The 11331-nt window shown below is 44.7% G+C and overlaps 1 protein-coding gene across 1 annotated transcript; it reads left to right on the forward strand.

Moving 5' to 3' along the window:
* Positions 1-1246: 1246 nt before the first annotated feature.
* LGALSL (galectin like) lies at positions 1247-8730 on the forward strand. The gene is made up of 5 exons (XM_082671872.1): positions 1247-1733; positions 2520-2591; positions 2727-2815; positions 3502-3679; positions 5535-8730. Exons 1-5 carry the CDS (start codon positions 1698-1700, stop codon positions 5676-5678), a joined length of 519 nt encoding a protein of 172 aa, XP_082527998.1. The 5' UTR covers positions 1247-1697; the 3' UTR covers positions 5679-8730.
* Positions 8731-11331: the final 2601 nt, after the last annotated feature.

An 11331-nucleotide genomic window follows, 5' to 3' on the forward strand; every position in this document is an offset into this window, starting at 1 on the left:
CTTAGCTTAGCTAATGACAAAAAAATACTTCAATGAGTGTCCCCTATACCAAACTCTCAGAAATTGAGATATATCAAAGTGTGCTTTCAAAATGTCAGTTGCTTCCTATGACTGCCTAACATTTTAAAATAATCAATAAGGTATGATTTTGAGCTAAGACTGGTAAACAAGAGCAAAAGTGTGAGCCACTTGTGCTGCACTCAAATTCAGAGCACACAAAGGATATGACTTTGGTTTACAAGCGTGTGCAGGTAATTCTCCCTACTCAACTGAGATTACCATGATTAGCTCTGGTCCATAAAGGGAAAGCTAAGACACAAAAGCCTCAGTGATGTTCCAGGCCACACAGCCAGCAACAGTGGCAGGAAGGGAGCCTCTGAGGGCCCCTCTGGGATTGCAGCAGGTCACACATGCTCCCTGCTTATTAGTATAAAACACCAGGGTGATTCACACAATGGAATGTTTAAGCCAAGATGTCACCTAATAGAGGCTATGTTGATACAGCTTTACCTGAGAAGTTACATAATCGTCCTACTGTGGAAACGCCATAAAGGAATTTGTGCCTTGGAATAAAGAGAGGTGGACCCCCTAGGAATTACTCCACAAAGGATATCAGGAGATTTTCAGTGTGAAATTCACTAGCCTAGACTGGAAAGGTGACTTGTAAAAATCGGCCCAATGAAGACTTTCTGAGAGCAGTCACTGTGCCCAGTTCAATTTGGTAAGACTTAACCAGACCCCTGCCTGAGAGAGCCTCCAGGGACCCCGAGACTTGCCCATCTTTCCACAGGGGAGGGAGGTGTGTTCTGTACATCTCCTGTATAAATATAAAAGTCCCTACTGTGAGTCCTCTCTGCCTCCTGCTTTTAGGTCAAATATTTATTTATGCAAGCCTTTCATTATCTTTCTACCCTAGAAAGCCGAATGAATCTTTCCTCGCTCTTTGTTGGCATTCTCTGAAAGAAATCTCGAACTCTGGAATATCACCTCCACCTCCAATCCTCCCTTGACCTCGCCCTCCACTGTCCCACCTGCCCCAAGACACAACCTGAGAAGGAAGGCGGGGAGGTGGCTGGAGAGGAGGAGCGGTGATGTCACCAGCACCTGTCACCTGGCAGGCCCCAGCCCCACCCACCCCGCCGCCGAAGAGTGTCGACCGGGCGCCCGCCCTCCCGCACGCCCCGACCCTGGTAGGCCGGTCCCTCCCGCCCCAGCCTCTTGCCACCGTCCAATGGCCGAGGGGCAGGGCAAGCTGAGCAAGCCGCTGCAGCCCAGCCGGCTCCCCGCCCTGTTCCCGGTTCCCCAGCCGGGCTCCGGCGGCCTTTAAATGCAGCCCAGGGCCAGCACGGCGCACCCTCGACTCCTTTTTCCTCGGGCAGCAGCACCCCGAGGAAGAAAGCAGCCTCGACTCGTCAGCGCGGTCCGGGCTGCGGCGGCCACCTCCGACCTCTGGGCCCGCGCCGCCTTCCCGGCCTCCGCCTTCTCCTTCCCCTCCCCCCGGCCCCGCCAGCCGGGTCGGCGCCGGGCCCCCGGGAGTGCACGCCCGCGCGCCCGTGTGTGTGTGCGCGCACGAGCCAGTCTCGGACCCGCGCCCCCGCCCGGCGCAGGACCGCCTCTGAAGCCCAGCCCGCGCGCCGTGTCCCACGTCCCCCACCGCCCGGCCGCCAGCCGCGCACCCCGCCGCGCTGCGCGAGAAGATGGCGGGGTCGGTGGCCGACAGCGATGCAGTGGTGGTGAGTGCGGCGGGGACACGCGAGGCGCCCCCTTCCCGCAGCCCGCACGGCCCCTTCGCCGGCTCCGGCTCGGCAGAGGCCCAGCCCCGCGCCCCACGCGTGAGAAGGCGCCCCAGTACCTGGTAGCGGGAGCCGGCTGTGCGCGGCGGACGTGAGGGGCCGGAGGGGTGCCCCAGCTGGAGGGCCGCTGGCTGAGGGGAGGTGTTGGGGGCGGCCCGTGGGGTGGGGGGTGACCGACAGTTCCCTCCGCGCTGTGCAGCCTCCGGCCAGGTGTGTGTATGTTGCACGTGTGAGTGTGCGCCTGTGTGTGTGTCCGGGGCGCGCGCCCCGCGCCCGCCTCGCGCCGTTCCGGGGATTTCCCCCTTGGAAATGGGTCCGCGCCAGGGGCTCGCGAGAGAAGTTGAGCGCGGCCGCTGCACTCCAGCCATGTCCCCGAGGACAGGCCTGGGCGACGGCGGTTCCATGGGCGTTTGCGGTTGGAGAGGGGCCTTCCCTCCCTCGGCGCGGGGCTCTGGCTCCCCAGTGGGCCTCGACCTTCATTTTGATCTAGATCTGAAGGGTCTGAGGATCATCAGAGGCTTAGCTACCTGGTGGAAAGGACGGGTTTTGTTCCGGGAGTTTATGCGGTTATTCAGTGGGCTGTGAGGTGGGAGCTTTTGCAGAGGCTTCCTGTGTTCTATGGAGGACTGCTGGATTCCTCCAGATTTGTGTAGGTTCTTCCCCGCTCCCTCTAACACCCCCCTACAAAAGCTTTTGGAAAGCCAATCTGTGTGCTTCTATTTTTAGAAACTAGATGATGGGCATTTAAACAACTCCTTGGGCTCTCCAGTTCAAGCCGACGTGTACTTCCCACGACTGGTAAATGATTTTGTTCTGTGCTCTGTCTGCCTGTACCCTCTTTCTTCTTTCCTTAGGTCAGGTCCTAAGGATCTGAGGCCTTGGCTCTTCCCTAACAGGCTGTAAACTTTCTGTTTCTCCTCTCATCCTTTGCAGATCGTGCCATTTTGTGGGCACATTAAAGGTGGCATGAGACCAGGCAAGAAGGTATTAGTGATGGGCATCGTAGACCTCAACCCTGAGAGGTAAGGCAGAGTCCTTGTCACCTAGACCTATCAGGCAGTTACAAGGTCCTGCCCACTCCTGTTGTGGTTTACTGCCCCTCCTCTTCCCACCCCTGTGGCCAGTGTTGCTAGTTTGAAGTGCCAAGAAAGTACTATGTTCCCATGAAAAGAATGTGTATGAATCCCAGCCATCATTTCTCTAGACAGCTATTTATATCAGAGATTATAAATATAGACCCACATCATTTTCTCTTTGACCCTTAGGGAGGCGAAAGGATTTTTTTTTTTTTCCAAACATGGTGTTTGGAGTAAGAACTATCAATATAAATGAGAACCAAACTTTACGAGATATCGTTTCCCCTGGTCAATTAATGGGGCTGTTTTTGAGTCTTCTGAAATGGATTAAGACACAGATGTGTGGGTAGTTTGGGGTATATGAAATGTCTACAGTTAGTTATTTTCATCTCCACTGAAGTTTTCACCAGGGCCTCCTCTGGGTAACAAACCAGTTTGATTGTAATCCTATTTCTCCATAGTCTAAACCCCCCAACGCCTGCCCCCATATGAAGAGTAGTGGCCCATTAAAAGCTGACAAATCCAAAGAAGAAGAAGGAAATGGAAGCCTGGGTCATTGTGGAAATGGGAGCCTGGGTCATTGTTAATGTTGTTTTGCTCACCGTGAATAAGTGAGATGATTTTCTTTTCAGCTTTGCCATCAGCTTGACCTGTGGTGATTCGGAGGATCCTCCCGCCGATGTGGCAATTGAACTCAAAGCTGTCTTCACAGATCGGCAGCTACTCAGAAATTCTTGTATATCTGGGGAAAGGGGTGAAGAACAGTCAGCGATCCCTTACTTCCCATTCATCCCAGACCAACCATTCAGGGTGAGTGCCTCGAGTGCTTCTGCTCCAACCACTGGCAGGATGGTGATGTTCTCATCTAGTATGTGCCAAGAACACTTTAAGCCAGAATTTTTGCAATTCTATTTAGCCAATACGTGTAAATAAACCCATATTTACATGTCTATATTGTTAAAAATAAATACTTTTCTATGTAGTATTTAACATAGTACTAGGCATATAATAGACACCTGTCCCAAAATATATTTGATTGATAAATAATAATAAGTATCTAGAATTTTCCTCATTTTTTTCTCAACCTTTGAGTAGCACCAAACCATATCAGTTATGTCTTTTTTTAAGAATCTAGTTGATTATCATTTTATTTTCTCTTGTTCCCTTTGCTAGTGAGGACTTAGTCATGTCCTTGTTTCCCTCTCTGGGTTAAGTAGCCTCAGTCTGTTTCACTGTCACAGTCTCTGTGGCTGACAGATTACTTCCCTTGGGCCTGGATGAGTATAGATTTGCTCCCCACTATCTGTCAGGCAGGAAGCACAGCCCAAACTTCCATTTCAATCAAGCAGCATTAGCAGCACCTTCCTCTATGAAGGACAATACCAAGTAAGAGATGCAAGTCAGTAATGTGTTAGGAAAGAATTTACTGACGTGTCAGACCTGGTGATGAAGTGTCTACATTACACCTTGTTAACATACATCACAATAATGACAACCCAGTTAAAAGCTCCCTGTTGCATAAACACCTGACAAAGCAGAACTACCCTTAACCTGTTGCTCCTCATCTAAAAATTTACAGGGGCCTGTGAATAAGTCATACTTTTTCTTCCCATCTTACAGTCTGAGGGGAAAGCAAGAATCCGTGATTGTCACATCAATGATAGAATAGAGACTAATTGCCCTTCTAATTGTAGCCTGGGGAAGACACCCCTACCCTTCTCTAGAATGGTAATGACCCTGAGGCTCCCCTGAACTGTGTCAGTTTCTTACTGGTGAATCTTAATGCAGAGCTCGTGAGTGTGAGTAACCAAAGCTTCTGCCAGGAGGAATAGTGCTCCCCAACACTAGGGGTGAAGGGGTGAAATGAAATCACCCCTTCTTGGTGATATAATTTTAGTAATAATATGAATTAAATGTGACTAATATCATATACGGAGTCTCTCCTTGCATGATGAATACAAATGCTTTTAATAAATACATAGCACAGAAACAATGATTAAACTCTATGGTGAATTACTTAAGTTTCAAAAAAGGAGGAAGAAAAAGCTTTTACCATGTGGAATCAGTATTTCTGTTTGGCTTAGCAAAGCCTTATTAATTACACATCCTTGGTCGAATGGTAATTACTGTGTAACCTTCTCTCTGCTTAGTGTTTAGGGGTGTCTAGACTATTATTACATGCTACTAATGGGTACCAGTTCTGCTTTGCGAGGGGCTTCTCTGAAGGTGGGATAGAATTGTTCAGGGGATGAGGATGGAGACATTAAGTGCCGTATAAATAAATCTCTGCCACTTTCCATCACTTTCTGGCATGCAAGGAGAAGGGAGAAAGAGTAAAGCAATTTTAAATCTTTAAAGGACATTGAATAGTGTAGAGCAATGCTTCATAAAGTGTGTTCCTTATTCTAGCAACACCAGCATCATCTTGGAACTTGATGGAAAAGCACATTCTTAGACCTTACCCTAGCCCTACTAAATGGAAATTTTGGTGGGTGGAGTCCAGCAGTCTGTGTTCTAACACGCCTTCTGTATGATCCCAGTGCACTCCCGCGTTTGAGAACCACTGAGGATGTTGCCTTTCTCCAAAATGCAGTACTGTTTGTTCGTTTTCCCCAGCAGGGTTCATTGAAATTATGAACTGAGGTTATTATTTTGTTTCTTCCAGGTGGAAATCCTTTGTGAGCACCCACGTTTCAGAGTGTTTGTGGATGGACACCAACTTTTTGATTTTTACCACCGCATTCAAACGTTATCTGCAATCGACACCATAAAGATAAACGGGGACCTCCAGATCACGAAGCTTGGCTGACGTTGTTTAAACCACGTCTGTTTCAGATAGCATCAGGTGCCACAACTGTATGACTGTTGGTCTGGAAGAAGTGTCCTAGCAAGATCTGAAGACTTAAAAAGAAAACAAAAACGAAAAGGGAAACTTCACCGTCTCTTCTTTCTGTGCGGTTTAAACCCAAAATGACTTCAACGGTGGTTTGCCCTTAGGAAGCTGTCGGAACAAAGACACCGAGCCATTATTTCCAGAACAAAGTAATACACTTACGCTGGATTTTATTCAGACTAAACTGAACTGGATTTGTGATTTGGTAGTAAGTTATTCATCGTTTCAAGCTGATGTTTAGAACAAAAGTGCTAAAGACTTAAAACAACAACAACAAAGACGGTACACAGAAGTCAACTCATTTCTGCACTGAAGTGGAATTGTGTAGCACAACCGACATTTTAGTCAGGGTATTTAACATAGAATGTAGGTTGTTCAAGGTTTGTTTTGTTTTGTTTTGTTGCACAGCATAATGTTAATTCAGATTTTTAAAGCTTTCTTGTAGTTATTTATTTCTACTCAGTGTATGAGAGAATGATTAATGTCTCAAGAACAGCAAGTTATGAACTTTTGAATGTACAATTATCTTAGGTCTGGGGGGAAAATTACCTATTCCATCATGATAAAGGTGAATTTCTACCTTAAAGAGTTGAGTCTTATCCTCCGTACCCCTAAACTTAGGATATCTTGATATAAATTGCTGTAAGTGCTTTAGGGAAAGCTTTGCAACGTTTCGTAAGACTGCTTTTCAAGTTATTGATGATTATTTACATTGCTTTTTCTCCTTACTGTGAAGTAGCACAGTATTGGCTTCCTTAAGACTAACTACTTTTCCCTAGACCTACATAATAGCTCATTAAGTTGTTATTAAGCTAATTGAAAACACGTAAGAAGTGATTGCATAGACAATTTTTAAATGACTATTATATAAACTTTTGAAAGTACAGTATGAAAATGATTCTGGAATGCAATGGAAAGCAGAAGCAAATGGCCCCAAATAACTTACCCGGAAATAATTTATATCAACTTAAGCTGTTAGCTCATTGTATCACTTTTATTATGTGACCCTCACTGATATCCCTAAGCAATGCCTTTGGAGCTTCGGAGTAGAGGGTGCTTCCTACTGTGTTGGCTCTGCTGAGATATTAGGATAAGACAGGATCCAAATTAGGAAATGATCCAGTTAGTTTATCTGAAAAATTAACTCCCAGGACTCTAGGTCTTTGAGTCCAGCCAATAGTGTGAATGCTCCCAATTAAGCTTTAGGTGTTTCCCTGTACTTGTGGAACTGGTTAGACAGCAGGGAGTCTCTAGGAGAAGCCTGCAGTGATAAGTTGTCACCACACAGCAAGGGATGGTTGGAGTCCTGGGTGCTGGATTTCACAAACTCTACTGGCCCTGGAGAGAAGGACCCTTGGCATTGCTTTGGTCAGCTGGTGGGGAGAAGAGGGGGTGCTGGGGTGGGGTGTGTATTTATATATAATTTAGGTTTTGTCTGTAGAGCATACTGCGTCTTGTTATGACACGTCCTTCTCCTGCTTTGCTTTTGAGTTTCTTTACACAACATGCAGAGGCACTGAAGTGACCATGTCATATTCATGTGTCGAGAATGTAGACAGTGTTTCGGTACCAAAGTCTAAGAAAAAGCAAACTAAAATCATGAATTTTTTAGAGGTGATATATTTGGATTCTTCTCAACTTTTAAACTGTTTAGCACAGTTCCACTGTGTTATATAAGAAGATGCTTTATCCAACAAGGCTGGCTGAGTATTGAAAAGCTATATGTACCAGCTGAGTTAAGCAGCCATATTCAGCCAGGAGGGCTGTTCTGTGGCTCCGGCTATTTTTGAGCCTGTGATTAACTTGTAGAGCCACTAGGTTTTGATGTGTGTTTGTAGAGAGACTTAGAGGGTACCCTGAAATATATTGGTAGGGGTTTTGATTCTCCTTATGGTGGAAGACCCCCACAGGAGGTTTCCTTTGAGTGGCCATCCATTCCCACCCACTGCATAATTCAGCGGAAACTAGAGGAGTTGGGAGTGTAACTGTTTGGAACTGACACTGTTCTCTCTACCTATCAGCTAACTGGTTAGCAGCCAAGCCCTTAGGCAGCCTAGTGTAAAGATTCACTGTTAACCCTTCATTTCTGTATGGGGAACCTCTTGGTTAAGCCTACTGGAATTAATCTAAATGATGTGATGATTTGATTCAGGTATAGTTAAATTAGCAAGGGGCTAATCCAGCTGTACTAATCATTAGCTGTAAACTGGAAACAATGTTCACATCCTCTCATCAGCATGCGAGGTCTAAGGTGGGAATTCAGGATGGAAAGTGCAATTTTAAGCTTCACAGGAAAGCATTTGGGTACGTAAGGTGTTATTTCTGACCAGAGCCCTAATTTTGCAATATGACCAAAACCAAGGAACATAGATAACAATCAGGCTCTGGGGGAATAATAGGCAGGCTTTAGACAATCTGTTCATTTCTGCATCAAAATTGGAGTGAATGTATATATCTACTTAAAAGTTAATAGAAGTGACTTCTACTTTCTGGGCTATCCCAGAATTGTCTTAATTTTTTTTTTTTTTTAATTTGAAACCCCATTTCATATCTTGCCAACCTCAGTTCAAAACCTCCTAAGAGATGACTCTTAGAATTATTGGTGATTTGTTAAAATGGCAAGTCCTTTCATTTGTATTAAAAAGCAAATATCCAAAAAGAGGGAGGGAGCCCTGTTGCCTTGAGAGAAACAGCCTTGGCATTTTCCAGCTACATTATTAATGTAGAAATAATGTTCCTATGATGACATATTTTCGAAGAAACACTTTCTTATTTACTGCGTGGTGTAAAATGTTGCTAAATGTGTTCTTACATTATTATGTCACTGCTGAAAGTTATTTGCACTATAATAAAGGAATTTTCTACAAAAGGGTTTCCAGTTTATAAGGTGCTAAATTTGGCACGGGGTGTAATGTACTTAGCATGGACCGTATGGTAGAGCAATCCTCCCTCACTTTCACGCACACACTCCAAGACCACTTGTTTGTGTGTTGCCAACATTAATAAACTGATCAAGGGAAGGAAAGTGTCTGAGGGCCCTCAGAGACCTAATGAGTTCATGTTGTGTGTGCAATGGGTTCTTTTAAAATATAATTTGCATACAGTAAATTCACATTTTTCTTGGTGTGCAGTTTTAGGAGTTTTAACACATGCATAGATTCACGTAACAATCACCTCGATCAGGATGTAGAATCCTTCCATCACCCCCAAAAAATTCCCTTGAGCTACCCCTTTGTAGTTAAACTTGCCCCCCACTCCTAGCACTAATCAGGCAACCACTGACCCATTCCACCTGCCTGTAGTTTTGCCTTTTCCTGAATGTCATTTGAAGAGAATTATACCACATATAATCCTTGGAGATTGGCTTCTTGCGTAATGCATTTGAGATTCACGTTGTGTGTATCAAGTTTTTCCTTTTTGTTGCTGAGTAGTATTCCATTGTGTGGATGTACCAGTTTCTTTATTCATTCACCTGTTAAGGATGCAGTCGGTTCTTAATAAATCATTAATATAGTCTTATTAGAACAGTGTATATACAAAAGCAAGATTGCATTTCTCTTGCCTTCTCTTTCCTGTGGTTTGAATGATTAGGAAGGAAACTTGATCCCTTAGCTATTTTGACTACAAATAAAACTGGCTTATAGAATTTTGCCTAGCTTCAGTTATGGGTGATTTAGCGGAGATAATTTACTCAATATGCTGGATTTAGGGTACCTATTTATACCTTAGTTGGTTTTATTAATCCTTTCCTTTATTTTTTTTTCATTTTTATTTTTTAAGGAAGCAAAGCTGTGAGGCCAGTCTTTGTCACAGCTTTTGCAGTGAAGTATAGGCAGGGAAAGTCCTGTCAAAGTGGGGACAATTTGCTTAGACTGTTGGGCAGAGATAGGAGAGCTTCCCCCGCCCCTGTGGGATATAACATTATACCTGTCCTATGACAGCATTTTGAATTAGACAGTCTGGAAGATATGTATAACTGGAGCCTCTGAGTGCCACAAACACTTAGGACCTTCATTCATTCAGCAGGTGTTTATTGAGCTCTGTCAATTGCCATTCTAGGTACTTGGATACATCAGTGAGTAAAACAGACTCTGGTGCTTTTAAACTTTAGTGTGCTTAAGAATCACCCAGGAGTAGAAGTCCAATCTCACCCAGGGAAATTATGTTTCAGTAGGTCTGGAGAAGGTCTCAGGAGTTTGTATTTTTAAGAAACACCCTGTATGGTGTTGGTGGTCCCAGATCCCAAATTAAGCAGCTCTGACTTTGGGAATTCCAAAAACATTCACTGAATCAAACTTGAATTGTGCCAGGCGGTGGGATTCTGATCTGTGGATATCTTTCTGTGGGAATTTCATTTCAACACTGGGGCATCCTGCTCTGCCAAAAGACAATCATGCAACTTTCATTATAACTTTACGACTAAGTGTCTTCACCCCTGATGTAACCTCTCCTCACTCCTGCCCCTACCTCAATACAAACACTGTAGTAAAAGGAAGTGCCTTTCAGTCGAGTTTTGTAAAGAATCCTCCTTATTGGGGTTGGTTTAGGACCTCAGTAGAACCCTGACACCTATTGTAAGTAGTGGATTCTCTGAGAAAGATTAAGGTTCGTAAGCATTTCAATTAGTTATTCGTTTGCAGAATCACCACGGTAGTTCCCAAACGTTCTGCAAGGCACATACACAAAGTGGCTTATAACTTGTGAAGAGGGCAGAGGGCAAGTGGTAATGGCCCAAATGAGCTTTTCACAGCATTTCGGAAATGAATTTCAAGTCTTCCTTTCACTAAATGCAGCTGAGTTTGTACAAGGTACTGCATGCCTAACTTGCTTCCTAATAACCATGTTAATTTCACGATGATTTTTTTCCTACAAAAGAAAATGTCTCCTGCAAAAGGCAAAGAACTGTCTTGCAAGGCATATATTTCATAATGAATTTAAATGGGTATATACAAGGTGCCGAAGCAATATTCAACCGAGAGAGAGAGAAGGGGAAGAAATAGCTGTTGACAATTTCTCTTGCTTGGATATGCACTTCCATCTCCCGGGGAAAGATGGTGACTAGGTGAGCAAACACAGAAGGTAAGGAGGCATCGTTGTTTGATAGGACAACCCAGACAGTTCTAAATAATGGGCTCTGGGAAGTGGCAAGCCAGCCACAGGCCTTGGGGATGATACGGGGTTTTGGGGACCTTCCAAGCTTTCATGAGTAAGAACAATAATAAACATTTTTCAGTAACTCCAGCACCTCCCTTTTTGTCAGTATTCCATCATTAATTCTAAAAAGACAGATGCAAACAATCAAAGCTTACCTGAACAGTTGGTTTTGAAAGGGGAAGAAGAGAAGCAGTGAGGCTGTGATAAGGTGAGAAGGAAGAGGCACCTGGGCCTCAGGGATTTGTTGTGTGTGTTCAGGCAGGCACTTTATTTTTTTTTGTTTATAAATTTTACTTATTTATTTTTGGCTGCGTCGGGTCGTCGCTGCTGCGCACGGGCTCTCTCTAGTTGTGGTGAGCAGAGGCTACTCTTGGTTTCGGTGCGTAGGCTTCTCACTGCAGTGGCTTCTCTTGTT

Source organism: Grampus griseus, assembly GCF_964374135.1.
Source record: "Grampus griseus genome assembly, chromosome: 15".
Lineage (NCBI taxonomy): Eukaryota > Metazoa > Chordata > Mammalia > Artiodactyla > Delphinidae > Grampus > Grampus griseus.